Below are 20,233 nucleotides of genomic sequence, written 5' to 3' on the forward strand. Positions count from 1 at the left end.
CTACGCGCGCCGTGGTGAAGTCCCAGGGTCACGAGCCACCTGCGCCCACCACCCGCTAAAGTTCCCGCGGAGCTGGCGCGCGCTGATGACGTAGGGCCAAGCGCGCCGCTGGAGTCAGAGCCAATGGCGGCGGCGGCGGCGGCTCTGGAATCCTGGCAGGAGGCATCTCCCCGGAGAAGGCGCTCCGCAACTCGGCGTCCGCGGCGGAGAGTAGCGGCGGCTGTAGCCCGAAGCCTAAGAGCGGATCCAGAGGTGGACAGCGGAGTCGTGCTTCGTCGCATCCGGGAGGCCGGGTGAGTACGAGCTCGGTCCTGGGTCCGAACCTTCACGCCTTTGGAGCCCTCCCCAAGTCCCAGTCTGAGGATTGTGGTAGGATTTAACGGAGGTGGAGTTCTTTACAGACTGAAGCATACATAGTAAGCGCTCAATAGTTTGTCATTCCTCTTAGTGCAATTGCAGCTGCGTGCCTTCGGGCAAGGTATGCAAGCTTTGTGCCTCAGTTTTCTCATCTGTGAGATGGGCAAGAAAATAGTACCTATATAGGCTTGTTTTGAGGATTCAGTAAACTAGTGAATCATTCCCAACAGTATCTGGCGCGTGGTAAAAGCAGTGCCAGCGTTTGGTATTAATATTGTGCCAATATTGGTTATTAGTGGTTCAGGGTCAGGCAACCTGAACACCTGATTTTCATCTTCTTGATAATGATCATTCGTTAATTGAGGAGCTACTGTGTGCCTGGCACTGGCTTAAGTAAGTCCTCTGGACACTTTATATGAGCAGCTCAGCGATGGGAGGATCCTGGTGGGGAGCCCAGTCTCAAAGACTCATAGATAACCAGATTTCAAACCCATGTCTTTGGTAACTCCAAAGTTTGTGCTTTAAAGCTCTGCCTTATTCTGGTTTATCCCACTCTTCCACCGCTCCATTTCTTGCTGTGCACCTTAGGTAGTATTGGGGAGGAAAAATTTTTCTTCTACCCTCCTAGGTTCTTTTGGCTGGCCTAATAATCAGACTGACCCAAAACAGATTAACAGGAGGGAAAAACTAATTAGGAATGTACAGGAATCCCATAATAATATTACACTTCAAAAGTGGCCTAAGCAGGTGGCTTTTATACTTTTTAGACAAAGGAACAATTGTCTGTGACAAAATAAAGGAGCTTCGTCTTGGGGTAGCAAATTAATGAACCAAGGGAATTTTTTGTATACTTGAATTATCATATGAAGGATATTTTCATATGGGAGATTTATTTCCAGCTTTCAGGGGAGCAAAGGATAGTCACCTGTTTCTTGCACTGGATATTTTACTTCTCAAGTAACTATAATTCCAAATAATCAACATGCCAGAGTGCATATTTGGGGACAGCCTGCCCCAAATCCCATCAATAGCACACTTAGAACAGTGCTTGACACCAAGGAAGCACTCAGTAAATTTTAACTACTTTAGTTATTCAGCATTATTGTCTTTATTTGCAGTCCTTTAAGGACTCGATAAATAACAGAATTTGTTAATGCCTTTTCATATCGACAGCTGAAGGACCATCACAACTGAGAAAAATCTAGACTAATTTTATGTGTGTCCCCACCCCCACTCCCCTAGATAGGGCAGAGAGCCAGGGGTGACTAAGCCTGAGAAAAAAGCAGCAGCACCTTCTTCTAGGATACCAGGAGATGCCAATGAGAATGAGTGTGCTTAGGAGCTGGGAGATCTCTTAAGGCACATTCCATGTACCCTGATGTTGTTATTCCTCCTCAGCTGCTTCAGTATCCCCCAGGATTTCCCTACTTCTCCATGTACCTCAGGTGTGGTGCAGTCCCCACTCCCTGAGTAGAGTGCGGTACTTTACAGGCCGTTTCCTGTGCACTCACTCACCAGGTTACAAAGCACTCTCTGCACATTACAGCCCCCCTTTACGGTCTCTGTGCAACATGAGGCAGCGGCTTCAGTTCTGTCTCCTCTCTGAGCCCCCTGGACACTGGCTTGTCAGTTCAAGTCCAGTTGATTTGGTTTTTTACAGATTTTTTTTTCTTGTGATAATAGCTTAAGATTTCACTTAGCAACTTTCAAATATGCAGTATAGTTTTGGGTTGGTTTTGCTTTGTTTTTTTTTTTTTTGGCCATACCCGTGGTATTCGGAAGTTCCACAGCTAGGGATCAAACCCATTTCACAGCAGTGACAATGCCAGATCCTTAACCCACTGAGCCACCAGGGAACTCCACAATGCAGTATTTTTTAGTTGCCATGCTGTAAATTACATCCCCATGACTTACTTATTTTATAACTAGATGTTTTACCTTTTGACCCCCTTCACCTGTTCCACCCCACACTCCCCACCCCTAGCAACCACCAGTCTGTTCTTTGTGAGTTGGTGTGTGTTCGCTATTTAGATTCCTCATATTAGGTACAGTATTTGCCTTTCTCTAACTGATTTCACTTAAAAGAATGCCCTCCGGATCCACCCATGTTGTCACAAATGGCAGGATTTCATTCTTTTATATGGCTGAATAATATTCCATCATTATGTATATGTGTGTCTCACAATTTCTTTATCCATTCATTCATGGATGAACACGTAGTTTGTTTTCACATCTTGGCTATTGTAAATAGTTCTGTAGTGAAAATGAGGCTGCAGATATATTTTTAAGCTGGTGCTTTCATTTTCTTTGGATATATACCCAGAAGTGGAATTGCTGGATCATATGGTAGTTCTGTTTTTTAACTCTTTAAGGCACCTCCAAACTGTTTTCCACAGCAACTGCACCGGTTGACATCTCCATCAACAGTACACCACAGTTCCCTTTTCTCCACATCCTCATCAACACTTGTTATTTCTTGTATTTTTTTAACCTTAAAAAATTTTTTATTGAAGTATTCTTGATTTACAATGTTGTGTTAGTATCAGGTATACATCAAAGTGATTCAGTTATACATTTTTTTCAGATTATTTTCCTTTATATATATTACAAAATACTGAGTATAGTTCCCTGTGGTATGCAGTAGCTTCTTGTTGATATCTTGTCTTTTTGATACAGTCATTCTAACAGGTATAAGGTGATATCTCTTGATGGTTTTGATTTGCATTTCCCTAGTAATTAGTGATGTTGAGCATCTTTCATGTACCCGTTGGCCATCTGTATTTCTTTGGAAAAATGTGTATTCAGATCTTCTGCCCATATTTTAATTGGGTTTGGGATTTTTTGCTGTTGAAATGTGTGAGTTCTTTATGTTGTGGATATTAACCCCTTGTCAGATACATGCTTTGCAGATACTTTCTCCCATTCAGTAGGTTGCCTTTTCATTTTGTCAGTGATTACATTTGCCATGCAGAAGCTTTTTAGTTTGATGTGGTTCCACCAGTTTATTTTTTTATTTTATTTTTTTAATTTTTTTGCCTTTTTGTCTTTTGTTGTTGTTGTTGTTGTTGTTGCTATTTCTTGGGCCGCTCCTGCGGCATATGGAGGTTCCCAGGCTAGGGGTTGAATCGGAGCTGTAGCCACCAGCCTATGCCAGAGCCACAGCAACGCAGGATCCGAGCCGCGTCTGCAACCTACACCACAGCTCACGGCAACGCCAGATCGTTAACCCACTGAGCAAGGGCAGGGACCGAACCCGCAACCTCATGGTTCCTAGTCGGATTCGTTAACCACTGCGCCACGACGGGAACTCCCACCAGTTTATTTTTACCTTTGGTGTCAGATTAAAACAATCGTCTCCAGGGGTTCTTTTGTGCCACAGCAGGTAAAGGATCTGGTGTTGTTACTGCAGAGGCTTGGCTCACTCCTAGGGCATGGGTTCAATCCCTATCCCAGAAACTTCCACATGTTGTGGGCTCAGCCAAAAAGAAAAAAAAAAAAAAAATCATCACCAATACCTATGTCAAGGAGTTTACTGACTGAGTTTTCTTCTAAGAGTTTTATGGTTTCAGGTTTTGTTTTTTTTTTTTTTTGTCTTTTTGCCTTTTCTAGGGCCGCTTCTGCGGCATATGGAGGTTCCCAGGCTAGGGGTCGAATCGGAGCTATAGCCACCAACCTATGCCAGAGCCACAGTAACTCGGGATCCGAGCCGCATCTGCAACCTACACCACAGTTCACGGCAATGCGGGTCCCCAACCCACTGGGCAAGGCCAGGGATCGAACCCGCAACCTCATGGTTCCTAGTCGGATTCGTTAACCACTGTGCCACAACAGGAACTCCGGTTTCAGGTCTTATATTTAAGTCTTAAATCCCTTTTGAGTTAAGTTTTTTAATTTATTTTTTTATTGAAGTGTAGTCTGTTTACAGTGTTGTGTTAACCTCTGCTGTACAGCAAACTGACTCAGTTTTATATATATATACATTCTTTTTTATAATCTTTTCTGTTGTGGTTTATCCCAGGATATTGACTATAGCTCCCTCTGCTATACAGTAGCATCTTGTTGTTTTATCCATTCTGTATATAATAGTTTGCCTCCACTAACCGCAAACTCCCAATCCATCCTTACCCCACCTCACCTCCCCCTTGGAAACCACAAGTCTGTTCTTTATGTCTGGAAGTCAGTTTCTGTTTCATAGATAGGTGCATCTGTGCCATATTTTGACTTTATTTATTTATTGTATTTATTTTTAGGGCTGCACCTGTGGCATATGGAAGTTCCCAGGCTAGGGGTTGAATTGGAGCTGCAGCTCCTGGCCTACATCACTGCCATAGCAATGCAGGATCCAAGCTGCATCTGAAACCTACACCAAGGCTCATGGCAATGCTGGATCCTTAACCCACTGAGAGAGGCCAGGGATCAAAACTATGTTCTCATGGGTACTAGTTGGGTTCATTACCGCTGAGCCATGTCGGGAACTCCCTGTGCCGTGTTTTAGATTCCATTTATAAGTGGTATCATGTGGTATTTGTCTTTCTCTGACTTACTTCACTTAATGTGATAATCTTGAGTTGCATCCATGTTGCTGCAGATAGCATTATTTCATTCTTTTTTTAATAGCTGATTAGTATTCCATTGTATATGTGTACCACACCATTCTTACCCAGTTATCTGTCAATGGACATTTAGGTTGCTTTCATGTCTTGGCTGTTGTGAATAGTTCTGTTATGAACATAAGTTACATGTATCTTTTTGAATTACAGCTTTTTCCTGATATATGCCCAAGAGTAGGATTGCTGGATCATATTGTAATTCCATCTTTATTTTTCTGAGGAACCTATGCTATACTGTTCTCCATAATGGCTGTACCAACTTAAATTCTTACCAACAGTGTAGGAGGGTTCCGTTTCTTTACCATCTCTAGCATTTGCTATTTATAGGCCTTTTTTAAAACTTCTTTTGGCCTAGTCCATGGCATGTGGAAGTTCCCAGGCCAGGGATCTAACCTGCACCACAGCATGACCCGAGCCACTGTGGTGACAATGCTGGATCCTTAACCTCTTGTTCCATAAGAGAATTCCCTATAGACTCTTTAACGGTGGTCATTCTGACCGGTGTGAGGTGGTACCTTATTGTAGTTTTGATTTGCATTTCTCTAATAATTAGCGATGTTGAGCACCTTTTCATGTGCCTAGTGGCCATCTATATGTCTTCTTTGGAGGAATGTCTATTTAAGTCTTCTGCCCATTTTTTCGATTAGGTTTGTTTTTATTGTTGTTGTTGTTGAGTTGTATGAACTGTTTGTATATTTTGGAAACTAGGCTCTTGTCAGTCACATGGTTTGCAAATATTTTCTCCCATTCCGTAGGTTGTTTTTTTTTTTTTTCATAGCTTCCTTTGATGTGCAAAAGCTTGAAAGTTTATGTTCCATTTGTTTATTTTTGGTTTTGTTTCTATTGCTTTGGGAGTCTGACCTAAGAAAACATTTGTGTGGTTTATGTCAGAGAATGTGTGGCCTATGAGTTTTATAGTATCATCTCTTATGTTTAAATCTTTAAGCTATTTTGAGTTTATTTTTGTCTATGGTGAGAGGATATGTTCTAACTTCATTGATTTACATACAGCTGTCCAACTTTCCCCGCACCACTTGCTGAAGAGACCGTCCCCATTTTATATTTTTGCCTCCTTTGTTGAAGATTAATTGACTGTAAGTGTGTGAGTTTGTTTCTGGGCTCTCTGTTCTGTCGCAGAGATCCATATTTCTATTTTTGTGCCAATACCACACTATTTTGATTATTGTAGCTTTGAGTATTGTCTGAAGTCCATGGGTTATACCTTGTGCTTTGTTCTTTTTTTTCAAGATTGCTTTGGCAATTCTGGGTCTTTTACGATTCCATATAAATTTTAGGATTATTTGTTCTAGTTCTATGAAAACTGTCATGGGTAATTTGATAGGGATCACATTAAATCTGTAGACTACTTTGGGTAGTATGGCCATTTTAGCAGTATTAATTCTTCCAATCCAAGAACATGAAATATCTTTCCATTTCTTTGAATCATCTTTAAATTCCTTTATTAATGTTTTATAGTTCTCAGCATATAATTCCTTCACCACCTTGGTCAGGTTTATTAAGTATTTTATGTTTAGGGGTGCAATTTTAAGAGGTATTTTTTTTTAACATCCCTTTTCTGCTATTTCATTGTTAGTGTGAAGAAATGCAACCAATTTCAGTATGTTAATCTTGTATCCTGCTACTTTGCTGAATTCTTCTGTTGTAGTAGTTTTTGTGTGGGATCTGTAGGGTTTTCTATATATAATATCATGACATCTGCATATAATGACAATTTTATCTCTTCCCTTTCAATTTAGATACTTTTTATTTCTTTTTCTTGACATTGGTGTGGCTAGGACTTCCAATACTATGTTGAATAGAAGTGGTCAGAGTGGGCATCCTTGTCTTCTTGTTCTATATTTTAGCAGGAGGGCTTTCAGCTTTTCACTGTTAAGTATTATGTTGACTTTGGGTTTGTCGTTAATAGCTTTTATTATGTTGAGGAGTTCCCTTGTGGCACAGCAGTTTCAGGATCCAGTGTTGTCACTGCTGTGGCTCAGGTTTGATCCCTGGCCTGGGAACTTCCACATGCTGTGGTTGAGGCCAAAAAGGGAAAAAAATAGCTTTTATTATGTTGAAATATGTTCCCTCTATACCCACTTTGGTAAAAGTTTTTTCATGAATGGATGTTGAATTTTGTCAAATGCATTTTCTGCATCTACTGAGATGGTTATGTGGTTTTTGTCTTTTGTTAATGTGGTGTATGTATCATGTTGACTGATTTGTGTATGTTGAACTCTCCTTGTGAACTTGGGATGAATCCCATTTGGTCGTGGTGTATGATCTGTTTGTGTTGGTTTGCTAGTGTTTTGTTGAGAATTTTTGCATTTATATATAATTTGCATATAAATGCAAAAATTCTCAACAAAATAATTATCAAAGATATTAGCCTTTCTTTTTTGGTGGTATCTTTGGTTGTGGTATCAGGGTGATGATGGTGTCATAGAATATCTTTGGGAGTGTTCCTTCCTCTCCAGTCTTTTGGAAGCATTTGAGAAGAATCAGTGTAAGTTCTGCATTAGGTATGTTTGGTAGAATTCACCTGTGAAGCCATCTGGTCCTGGACTTTTGTTTGTAGGAATTTTTTAAATAATAGATTGTATTTCATGTTTAGTGATCTGTCTAATCAAATTATCTATTTCTTGATTCAGTTTTGGTATGCTGTATTTTTCTAGAAAGCTGTCCGTTTCTTTTAGGTTTTCAAATTTGTTGGCATATAATTGTTCATAATATTCCCTTATGGTTTTTTGTATTTTGGTGGTATTGGTTGATGTTTCTCATTTTTCATTTCTCATTTCATTTATTTGGCTTTCCTCTCTTTTCTTCTTGATGAGTCTCGCCAGTGATTTGTCAGTTTTGTTTACCCTTTCACCAAACCAGGTCTTAATTTTATTGATTTTATCTATTATTTTTTAATCTCTATTTAATTCCTCTCTGATCTTTATTAATTACTTCCTTCAGCTGACCTTAGGTGTGTTCTTTTTCTCATTCTTTTAGGTGGTAGGTTGTTTACTTGAGATTTTTCTTGTTTTTTTTTTTTTTTTTTGAGGAAGACCTGCATCACTATGAACTTCCATCTAAGAACTGCTTTTGCTGCATCCCATAGATTTTGTATGGTCGTGTTTTCATTGTCATTTCTCTTAAGATATTTTTTTAATTTCCTTTTTGATTTCCACGATGACCTATGTATTTTTGTTTTGTTTTGGTTTTTTTGTAGCATGCTGTTTATTCTCCATGTAATTGTTTATTTGTCATTTCTTTTCCTGTGGTTGATTTCTAGTTTCATGCCTTTGCAGTCAGAAGATGCTTGAAATAATTTCTGTAGTCTTAAATTTGTTGAGGTTTGTTTTGTGCCCTAGTATGTGGTCAGTCCTAGAGAATGTTCCACATGCACTTGAAAAGAATATGTGTTCTGTTTTGTTTTGGTTTTGTCCTGAAAATTTCAATTAAGTCTTACTGTTCTATTGTACCATTTAGGATCTCTGTTGCCTGATTGATTTTCTGCCTAGAAATCTGTTAATTGATGTGAATGGGGTATTAAGTGTCCTGCTATTTTTGTATTCCCATCAGTTTCTCCCTTTATGTCTGTTAGTATGGGTGCATATATGTTAACAAATATAAAGTCCTCTTCTTGTATTAACCCTTTTATCATTATAGAGCCCTTTATCTTTCTTTATGGCCTTTGTTTTACTGTCTATTTTGTCTGATACAAGTATTGTGACCCCTGATTTCTTGTCATTTCTGTTTGTGTGAGATAGCTTTTTCCATCCTCTCACCTTCAATCTATGTATGTCCTTTGCCCTAAGATGGGTCTCTTGTAGGCAGCATATTGTAGGCTCTTTTTATCCAGTCTGCCACTCTTTGTCTTTTGATTGAAGCATTTAGTCCATTGACTTTTGAGGTAATTATTGATAAGTATGTATTTATTGCATTTTTTAAAATTATGGCTGCACCCATGGCACATGGAAGTTCTCGGCCTGGGGGTCGAATTGGAACTGCAGCTGAGGCCACAGCCACAGCTACAGTAATATCAGATCCAGGCCTCAACTGCAGCCTATGCCACAGCTTGCAGTAATGGTGGATCATTAACCCATTGAGCAAGGCCAGGGATTGCTTCACAGAAACAATGTTGGGGTCCTTAACCCACAGAGCCACAATGGTAACTCTTATTTATTGCCACTTTATCTTTTTTTTTTTTTTTTTTTTTTTTTGCTATTTCTTGGGCCGCTCCCGCGGCCTATGGAGGTTCCCAGGCTAGGGGTCCAATCAGAGCTGTAGCCACCAGCCTGCGCCAGAGCCACAGCAACGCAGGATCCGAGCCGCGTCTGCAACCTACACCACAGCTCACAGCAATGCCAGATCGTTAACCCACTGAGCAAGGCAGGGACCGAACCCTCAACCTCATGGTTCCTAGTCGGATTCGTTAACCACTGCGCCATGACGGGAACTCCTATTTATTGCCACTTTAAACCTTGTTTTCCAGTTAATTCTATGTTTCTTTTTTGTTCTTTTTCCTTTTTTTTTTTTTTTTTTCCTTTTTATGATTTGATGGTTTCCTTTTATTTGTGAACCTTTTGTTCTCCTTTTTGGTTTTTGTAGATCTATTATATGTTTTTGATTTCTTGGTTACTCTGTTTTTCAATTATGTTAACGCTTTCCTGTATCTGCTTGCTTTAAACTGATAGTCATATAAGCCCAAACACATTCTAAAAAAAAAAAAAAAAAAAACAGAATCTACATTTTCTTACTCTCCTCCCCCGTATATTTTTTTATTTTTTATTTTCAGGGCCACACCTGCAGCATATGGAAGTTCCCAGGCTAGGGATCGAATTGGAGCTACAGCTGTCAGCCACAGCCACAGCCATGTGGGATCTGAGCCACATCTACAACCTACACCACAGCTCACATTAACGCTGGATCCTTAACCCACTGAGTGAGGCCAGGGGTCGAACCCACATCCTCATGGAGCCTAGTCGGTTTCCTTATCTGCTGAGCCATGAAGGGTACTCCCATGTTTTATTAATTTGATGCCTTCTTTCTCATCTTTATGTTTATCCTTTTGCTTGTGTTCATCATCACTTTCACAGATAGGTTTTTTTTTTCTTTTCAATCTGTGTACTGGCTTATATAAGTGATTTACTTTCTAAATGTGTTTTCCTCTTTCCTGTATCTTCTTCTTTTCTACTTAGAGAAGACCTTTCAGTATTTCTTTTAGGATAGGTTTGATATTACTGTGTTCTTTTAGTTTTTGCTTGCCTGAGAGATTCTTTTTCTCTCCTTTTATTCGAAATGATAATCTAGAGTATTCTAGGTTGCAGATTTTTCCCTTTTGAGACTTTGAATATATTTTGCCACTCCATTCTGGCCTGTAGTGTTTCTGTAGAGAAATCAACTGATAGCCTTATGGGGCTTCCTTGTAATTAACTCTTTGTTTTTTTCTTGCTGCCTTTGTTTTTATTTTGGCTGCACCTGCAGCACGTGGAAATTCCTGGGCTGGATATGAATCCTGCACCCCTGTAGCAACTCAAGCTGCACCTCAAGAACTCCCTCTTGCTGCCTTTAGAATTCTCTCATTAGCTTTAATTTTTTGCCATCTTTATTTTACTGTGTCTTGGTGTAGGTCTATTTGGGTTCATATTGTTTGGGACCCTCTATACTTCCTTTATCTGAATATCTGTTCTTCTTTAAGTTTGGGAAGTTTTCAGCTGTAATTTCTTCAGATACATTTTCAGTCCCCTTTTCTCTCTTTCCTTCTGGAATCCATGTTCATATATTCACACACTTTGTATTATCCCATAAGTCTCTTATAATTATTTTCATTTTTGTTTTTCATTTGGCTGTCTATCTGCTCTTCTTATTGAGTGATTTCCATTATTCTGTCTTCCAAATCCCTTATTTGTTCTTCTGCATTATTCATTCTGCTGTTCAGTACTTTTAGCTCAGCTTTTGTCTCAGCAAATTAATCTTCTAATTTTTCATAGTTCCTCCTTATACTTTCTAGTTCCTTTTTACAGTGATTTGCATTTCTGTTGATAACCTCTCTTTAATCCTTCAGTCTTTTCATTAATACCTTTTTGAACTCAGTGTCTGTTGGACTGAAGAGGTCTGTTTCATTGTTCCTTCAGGGGAATTCTCTTGGTCTTTTAACTGGGAGAGTTTCCTCTGCTTCTTCATTTTACTTATATTTCTTTTACCCTGTGAGTTTAGGAGAAAGAATTGTTTACTATGGTCTTGGAAGGCTATTTGTATGTGGAGTGTCCCTGTGTAGCTTACTTATGTGGGTTAAAAATTTTGGCACGAAGGCTGCTTTTAGTTTGGATGTTTGTATGAACCATGCATTCCCAGGACAGTGGGGGCAGTGATTGGTTGTGGGTCTTGTACCATTGGTGGTGCCCACACCCACCTGTGGAGCCCGCAATGGTGGCAGAGGCTCTTTCCTGTCACAGGAAATGTGTAGGTGGTGTCCTGTTGCCATAGAGCATGTGCAGGGAAGGAAGTTCCAATGGCATTCCCACCCCTCTCTTCATGAGCCCCTGCAACAATGGTGCCTGGCCTCTCTGGTGAGCCAGGGCTTCTTCTAAGTACACCTTCAGTTGCCCACGCTCCAGCCTCTTCAGGCTGTTTCCATGCAGCCAACCCTTGTCCTTTCCCTGGGTCTGTTGTCTGAAGCCTGAGCTTCAGCACCCAGACCTCAAATGAAGCAGCAGACAAGCTCTGGGGATGCAGTACTGACTGTGCGGGTCGCTTTCCATTTTGCCTTCCTTAAAATGGTTGCTGCACTCTCCTCCAAGGCTCAGAAGTTCCCTCTCTGTCCAGGTTGCTCTCCCCATCAGTGGGAACTTCCCAGGTTATGGGAACATTTCCTCCTTCACAGCTTGCTCCCTGTAGCACAGGTCCCCTCCTAATTCCTTTCTCCCTCTTTTTGTTTTTCTTTTTTTCTTTTGTTCTACCTAATTACATGGATGTTTTCTTGCCTTTTGGGAAGTCTTAGGTCTGCCAGCATTCAGTAGATGTTCTGTGCCAATCGTTCTACATGTAGATGTATTTTTTTATGTGTCTATGGGAGGAGGTGAGCTCTGCATCCTACTCCTCCACCATGTTGATTGCTCTCGAATTCAGTTTTGTGTGTGTGTGGTCTAAAATAGTGGCCTGGTTTCTTTTCCTTTTTCTTTTTTTGCATGTGGCCATTGATTTTCCCCAGTGTTCTTGAAGAGACTGTTTTTTTCCCTTGTATATTTTTTGTTCCTTTGTTATAAATTAATTGACCACATGAATGGGTTTATTTCTGGGGTCTTTAGCCTGTTCCATTGATATATGTGTCCGTTTTTATGCCCAAACCACACTGTTTTAATTATGATAGCTTTGTAATAAAATTTGAAATCAGAGAGCTTGATGCCTCCAGCTTTGTTCTTCTTTCTCAAGATTACTTTGGCTTGTTAGGGTCTTTTGTGGCTCCATATAGATTGTAGTATTGTTTGACCTATTTCTGTGAAAAATGCCATTGGAATTTTGATAGAGATTGCATTAAATCTGTACAGTACTTTAAGGTGATATGGATATTTTTAACAATATTAATGCCAGTGCATGAGCAGGGAGTATCTTTCCATTTATTTGTGTCTTCAGTTTCTTTCCTTAATGTCTTGTAGTTTTCAGTATACAGGTTTTTTTCACATCCTTGGTTAAATTTATCCTTAGGTATTTTTTTCTTTTTGATGCAATTGTAAATGAGATTGTTTTCTTAATTTCTCTGATAGGTTATTATTAGTGTATAGAAATGCAGCAGATTTTCGTGTATTTATTTTTTGTCTCTTGCAACATTATGGACTTGTTTATTAGATGTAACAGTTTTTTTGGTAGAATCTTTGGAGTTTCCTATCTGTGACATGTTCCCTGTAGAAAGTGACAGTTTTACTTCTTTTTTAATTTGGATTCTTATTTCTTTTTTTGCCTAATTACTCTGGCTAGGACTTCCTGTACCTTGTTGAGTAAAAAAGGCAAGAATGGGCATCTTTGTCTTATTCCAGATCTTAGAGGAAGAGTTTTCAGCTTTATACCCTTAAGTATAATATTAGCTTGTCATACGTAGCCCTTATTTTAAAAAAATTATGTGTTTAAAGCACTTTATGATTTTATAGAGCATCTTCATATACACAGTATCCTACGTGATCCTCACAACAGCCCTGTGAAGGGGGTTACAATGCCCATTTCATAGGGGAAAGAACAGAAGTGGTGAGATACAGGCACACTATTTAGAATTTGGCTAGAACATTAATGCTGAGAGTCCTGGGACTGTGTGTTAATCCTTGAAGAAAAGGAGAGTTGTGAAAATGTGATCTCTTAACTAATAGAGAGATATACAAATAACATGGAATTCCACTTTTTTCCTTTTTTTTTTGGTCTGCCTTTTCTTTTTCTTCTTTGTCCTTTTTTCAGTTACACAAAATATTTTCATCTCTATTGAAATATTCCTTTTACTCCAGGACCTATATTGGATATTTAAACTACGAAGAGGGAGTTCCCATTGTGGCTCAGCTGAAATGAATCTGACTAGTATCCGTGGGGACATAGGTTCAATCCCTGGCCTCATTCTTGTGGTTAAGGATCCAGCATTGCCATGGCTCTGGTGCAGGTCGCAGACATGGCTCAGATCTGGTGTTCCTGTGGCTATGGCGTGGGACAGTGGCTGCAGCTCTGATTTGACCTCTAGCCTGGGAACCTCCATATGCCATGGGAGTGGCCCCAAAAAAGACAAAAAACATAAAATACAAAGAGCTTTTTTCTTTTCCTTTTTTTTTTTTTTTTTTTTTTTTAGGGCCACACCTACTGCATATGGAAATTCTCAGGCTAGGGGTTGAATCACAACTGTAGCTGCCGGCCTATACCACAGCCACAGCCATGCCACATCCAAGCCACATCTGTCACCTACACTATAGCTCACGGCAACGCTGGATCCTTAACCCACTGAGCAAGACCAGGAATTGAACCCATGTCCTCATGGATACTAGTCAGGTTTGTTACCACTAAGCTACAACAGGAATTCCCAAAAAGCTTTTTTTTTTCTCTCTCTTTTGTCCATGTCCATGGTATGTAGAAGTTCCTGGTGCAGGGATCAAAACCACACCACAGCAGAGAAAATGCTGGGTCCATTAACTGCTAGGCCACAAGGGAACTCCACAAAGAGCTTTTTAGAAAAAAATTCAGCATTCTTTTTTTATCATCAAATATTATTGCTTGTGAGTTCCCATTGTGGTTCAGTGGGTTAAGAACCTGACTAGTATCCATGAGGATGCAGATTAAATTCCTGGCCTCACTTAGCAGATTAAAGATCCAGCATTGCCACAGAACTGCGGTGTAGGTCACAGATATGGCTCTGATCTGGCATTGCTGTGGCTGTGGCATAGACCGGCAGCTGCAGCACCGATTTGACCCCTAGCCCGAGAATTTCCATATGCCACAAATGCAGCCCTTAAAAGAAGAAAGAAAAAAAAAAAAAAAAAAGCTTGAAATGCTAGGTAGTTTAAAGAAACAAGTTTTTATTTTTTTGTGAGTTTTTTGGTTCATTGTGTTGAATGAACTCTCCTACCTCCACTTTACCTTACTATAAAACTTGAAAAAGATATGCTGTAATTTGGAAAATGAAACAAGAAGGAAATCAAAGTCAATTTTACATGTTAAAATTCTAAGGAATTTTAAAATCTTGATCTCCCCTGAACATCCAAAGAGAGCCCTGTTCTTCCCCCATATAGCTCTGCTGTATTGTATAATTGCCTGTTTACATATCTGTATCTTTCAGAGATAATTAGCTCTGTAAGGCCAGAGACAATAGTTGTCTCATTAGCTGTTAAGTCCAGCTTTGGAAGGTACATAATGAACATATGCTGAATGAATGAGTGCATGAACAAATGGATTTTCTTTTATGACATCCTGTCTCTGGTTGAGACTAGTGTTTTCAATGTAAGATTCCACACACAGTCAGTATCCATGAGATTTCTCCTAGAACCCAATGGGTTACATCAGGTTCAGCAAGACACTAGTTCATTGACTGGCAGAGGGCTCTTGGGCTGCCTCTGAGGATAGGCAGTTGCAACCCATCAGTGAATACATGGGTGATGCTCCAGCCCAGGGATGCTAGGGGATGGGATGGTGGTGATGGTGGGGTTTTGGAGTAGGGAGAGGTATGAGCATGGTAGCTGAAGCCCAAGAGCACCAAGGACCAGAAGAAGCAGCTGTGTGGAAGCTGGGACCACAAGGGAACCATGGGCTCTTTGGAGGAACTACAAAGGGATCTTGGAGTCAGTTGTGCTGGTGACTTGTCTAGAGGTAAAAGGTCTTTTAATGAGAGAATAGCACAGGATGTCCTGCCCAACCCACCTGATCTTAAAAGGGCCCTGGCCTCCCAGTCTTCCCCATTGGTCTGGAAGGCCAATTGATCTCTGGTCACCTTTAGGACCTGGAGGGCCTGTTGGACCTGGAATGCCTCATGGCCCACCTTCTCCAGTAGGACCTCTCTCTCCTTTTTCATCTAGGGGTCCAGGAGGACCTTGAATTAAAGTGATATTTTTCAGTGTCTGCAAATGTTCCCGATTTTTCAGCCTGAAATCGTTAGTAATGTTAAATAGTTTTGCTTCTTTTATTTCCTGTTCCAAATGCACTTTGTCAGAGACATAATTTCTGCTGATTCACTGTACACATTATATGCTCCTTTAACTTACTCATCTCCTGCCACCATTCTGATGATAAGTATGAGGACTACAAACACAAGGAGATAAAGGGCAATCAATGCAGCTTTGAGACTTCAGTTTCTGCTGAAGGGCAAGGCCATTTTTAGGATTCAGAGGAAGCAAAGCTGTCATGAACGAGCATCAAAGTTCACAGAATCTGAACAGCTCTTGGTGTTCTCCTGTAGATTGGGAAGTCTGTCCCACTGTTCCATACCTCTGGAGCAGACACCACTAGAGCCTTAATCTGATGAGAACACGTAAATGATCATTTTGATGAATTGCTGGAGGCCAAGTGAGGAGGCTACTGTGCAAGTCTGAGAGACATCTGGGGGCTGAAGTCCCCCAGGAACCCCCAAACTTTCCTGGGCTTTACCTCCAGGTACCCCACTAGGGTCTTATGGTGAAGAGCCAAGAAAAATCACCTGGTGCCTTTGGGAGAGAGAGGCAAAACTAACCATTTAAAATACATAAAAGAGCATTCTTCATAACAAAAGTTTACTTTCTAGTGAATAAGCCATATGCATATGGCCTTTATTATGCTGAGTTAGGTTCCCTCTATACCTGCTCTCTTGAGTGTTTTGGGTTTTTTTTTAATCATAAGTGAAAGTTGAATTTTGTCAAATGCTTTTTCTGCATCTATTGAAATAATCATATGATGTGTGTGTGTGTCTGTGTCTGTGTGTCTGTGTGTCTGTGTGTCTGTCTGTCTCTTTTTAGGGCCACACCTGCAGCATATGGAGGTTCTCAGGCTAGGGATCAAATCAGATATGTAGCTGCTGGCCTATACCACAGCCGCAGCAATGCCAGATCCAAGCCGCATCTGTGACCTACACCACAGCTCAAGGCAATGCCGTATCCTTTACCCACTGAGCAAGGCCAAGGAATCTAACCCAAGTCGTCATGGGTGCTAGTTGGGTTCGTTAACAGCTGAGCCAGGATGGGACCTCCTAATCATATGATTTTAATCCTTCGTTAATGTGGTGTATCACATTGACTATTTTGCAGATGTTGAACCACCCATGCATTCCTAGAATAATACCACTTAATCATGGTATATGATCATTTTATTGTTGAAATTGGTTTGCTAATATTTTGTTGTACATGTTTGCATCTGTGTTCGTCGGGTTATTGGCCTGCGATTTTGTTCCCTTGGGGCATCCTTGTCTCGTTTTGGTAACAGGGTAATGCTGGCCTTGTGAATAAGTTTGGAAATGTCCCTCTTCTGTTGTTAGAATAGTTTTAAAAGGATCAGTACGAATTCCTCTTTGAATATTTGGTAGAGTTCATCAGTGAAGCAATCTGGTCCTGGGCTTGTGTTTGTTAGGAGGTTATTGATTACCAATTCAGCCTCCCTACTAGTAACCAGCCTGTTGAGATTTTCTCTTTAGGATTCAGCCTTCCTACTAGTAACCAGCCTGTTGAGATTTTCTCTTTATGATTCAGCCTTGGATGGTTGTATGTTTCTAGAAATTTATCCATTTCATCTAAGTTTTCCGATTTGTTGGCATGTAATTGTTCGTAGTAGTCTCTTATGATCCTTTGCATTTCTGTAGTATCATTTGTAATGTCTCTTCATACATTTCAGATTTTACTTTTTTCAGCTTTTTTTCCCCCCTTGGTGAGTCTAGCTAAAGGTTTATCAATTTTATCTTTTCAGAGAACTAGCTTTTTGTTTTATCGATCTTCTCCACTGTGTTTTTAGTCCTTCTTTCCCTTCATTTCTGCTCTAATCTTTCTGTCTTTCCTGCTACTGACTTTGTTCTTCCTTTTCTAGTTCCTCAGGTATAAAATTAGATTGTTTGAGACTTTTCTTGTTCTTGAAGGAGGCATTTATCATTATGAAATCCCTCTTAGAATTGCTTTTGCTACATCCTATAAATTTTGGTATGTTTTAAAGTACATTTTGTCTAATAGAAGTACTGCTTTCTTTTGGTTTACATTTGCACAGATTATCCCTCATTTCAGTCTGTGTGTCCTTACGTCTGAAGTGATTGATTCTCTTGTTGGCAGTGTATAGATGGGTCTTGTTTTTTTAATCCATTTAGCCACTGTGTATCTTTTGATTGATGAATTCATTCAGCTCATTTGAATTCACTACTGACCGTGTCTTGCTCCATTTTGTGCAAACCAGTTGATTAAAAAAAAAAAAGCCCAGACACTTGGTTTTGTCCCTTCTTTTACTCACCTTGGGATTATTTACAGTAACAAAGGCCATTTGTTGAATACCTGCTCTGCACCCTGCACTGAACATTAACCCCATTTAATCCTTCCTGTAACCCTCTGTGATGGGTATGGTTTTATCCCCATTTTAGAGATGAGGAAACTAAAGCACAGAGAGGCTAAATCTGGGCATTTAACCAGTATTTATGGAGCTGCACCTGTGTGCCAAGCTCTGTTGTGGACCAGGGATTCAGCACAGACGCAGACTTGGCCCTGGGAATCAGGGACCTCCTCCAGGAAGCCCTCTTCCCACATCCCCCCCAACCCTAGTAGCACTGCTCTGGCTACACTCCCCAGGTATGCTCCTCCAGTCTCACAGGTGGACTCTGCATCTGAGGGTGTTCTCCCATCCCCACACCCAGATCCTGGTCAGGGGGAAGGTCTCTGTCAGGGCAGCCCTGAAAGGGACAAGAGATGACCATGCTGTTTTTTCTCAACAGGGAGGACCTGCTTATCTCTGATTTCTGGAGTTTAGCGCTAGGTGGGTATCATCTGGCTGTGGCTAGAGGTAGTGGGGTGGGAGGAGGCCTGAATGTGGGCAAAGAAAGGAACCCAGCCTACATTTGGTGCCATTTTGCCTCAGTGAGTGGTGTGCATGCTGGGTGTCTTTTGTCACTTAACCCAGCCTTCAGTTTTTTTATCTGTGGAATGGGCATGATAATGTACATATCCTATAGTGTAATTTTGAGTATTAAAGGAGGCATATAGTAAAGTGCTTAGAGCAGTGCCTGCCTGCTGCACAGGAGGCAGTAAATGTTATTTGTCATTATCTGCATTGTTGAGATTTTTTTTTGTCTTTTCTAGGGCCACACCCATGGAATATGGAGGTTCCCAGGCTACAGGTCTAATCGGAGCTGCAGCTGCCGGCCTACACCACAGCCACAGCAATGCGGGATCCGAGTTGCATCTGCGACCTACACCACAGCTCATGGCAACACTGGATCCTTAACCCACTGAACGAGGCCAGGGATTGAACCCACAACCTCATGGTTCCTTGTTGGATTCATTAACCACTGAGCCACGATGGGAACTCCGAGATTTGTAATAGTTTGCACCTAACCCCAAACTCAGTCTATTCATCCCCCTCCCCCATGCACATTAAATACTCTTATTCCCAGTTATTTATAGTGTTATTTTTGAGAGCTCTGCTCCTCTATTCTGTTACTTTAAAAAGTAGGTATTTCAGAACAAAACTTGCATTTACCAGGTTGCCTCTTATTAAATTAGACTGAGTTCACATGAATGTTAGATGGAAAATGTGCCCATGAATGAAACCTACTTTTTGCTTGAAATATTCCCTTAGGTTGTAGGCCATGGGAGTCCAGGGACCGGGACAGTGGTCAGTTTGGGGTGGATGTGGCTGCATGTCCCCTGCATGTCTGGGAGTGAGGCCGGCAGCCCTTTCTCTGTGGAGTTGAAGCCTTTTCAGCCCCGCTCCTTATCTACCTGAGCCTGTGGGCTTCTTGTGGGATGACATAGTTCATGGGGTCAGAGCATGCCCTCTGACTGTTTGGGGTCTGCTCTTGCAGAAACCATCAAAAGGTGTCTTAGGAAGCATCTGGAACAACTGAAGGCCCCTGTGGGGACTCTTTCAGAAGCCTTTGCAAGCCTGCATCTTGACCCATCACCAGATGAGTCAGATGTGGCCCCTGGCTCCATCTCAGAGGAGACCCTGGTCCAGGAGCCTGCCATTTGAAGTGTGTATGTTATGGCATTGGGAACTTTGCCACCTGCGTCATTGCCAGAAACCAACTAGCATTTTTGCTTCTGTTCTTGGAAAAGTGCCAGGTAAATATCTGTATTCTTCTTTATTGTCCCCTCCCATAGTCATATGCACACAGATGTTGAATAAGTAACTTGTTTTTCTCTGCAGATCCCCAGAAGTCACTGCTGGATATATGACCCTTTGTTTAGCCAAATCGAAATCACAGTTCTTAACACCCTTGGTGTGGTTGTTCTCAGTGAGAACGAGGTATGTAGCTTAGGGAAGGGGAGTGAGGAGGACTGGGTAGCTGCTGACCAAACTGGGCCCGGGCTGTGTCCCTGGGCACCAGGTTTCTGTGCAGCAGCCATTCCTCCTTTGCACTGCTTGCATTCCCAGTGCCTCTAGCATGTGACTGGTCAGTTACCCACATTTTGACCTATGTTGTGTCTGTCAGAAGAAAAAACTTACACAAATGGCACAGACTAAGATTTGCAAAATCTTTTTTTTTTTTTTTTTTTTTTTAACAGCTGCACCCGCTGCATATGGAGATTCCCAGGCTAGCAGTCAAATTGGAGCTGTAGCCACTGGCCTACGCCATTGCACTGCCAGATCCAAGCCGC

The 20,233-nt window shown here is 41.0% G+C and overlaps 2 protein-coding genes across 10 annotated transcripts in view; one reads left to right on the forward strand and one right to left on the reverse strand.

The window, feature by feature from the left end:
- HPS4 (HPS4, biogenesis of lysosomal organelles complex 3 subunit 2) overlaps positions 1–118 on the reverse strand; it is a 31,978-nt gene extending 31,860 nt beyond the window's left edge. For 8 of the 9 annotated variants that reach the window (XR_002338265.1, XM_021071774.1, XM_021071772.1 and 5 more), the window contains exon 1: positions 5–118. The gene's annotated coding sequence lies outside the window, so the exon portion shown is untranslated. The other variant, XR_002338266.1, reaches the window with a different exon arrangement.
- Positions 19–20,233, forward strand: part of SRRD (SRR1 domain containing) — a 24,437-nt gene continuing 4,222 nt past the window's right edge. The window contains 5 exon segments of the mRNA XM_005670776.3: positions 19–293; positions 18,349–18,389; positions 19,438–19,584; positions 19,587–19,696; positions 19,782–19,880. Of these exon segments, the coding sequence (XP_005670833.2) occupies positions 124–293; positions 18,349–18,389; positions 19,438–19,584; positions 19,587–19,696; positions 19,782–19,880 (567 nt within the window). The 5' untranslated portion in view covers positions 19–123.

This window comes from Sus scrofa, chromosome 14, assembly GCF_000003025.6.
Source record: "Sus scrofa isolate TJ Tabasco breed Duroc chromosome 14, Sscrofa11.1, whole genome shotgun sequence".
Classification (NCBI taxonomy): Eukaryota; Metazoa; Chordata; class Mammalia; order Artiodactyla; family Suidae; genus Sus; species Sus scrofa.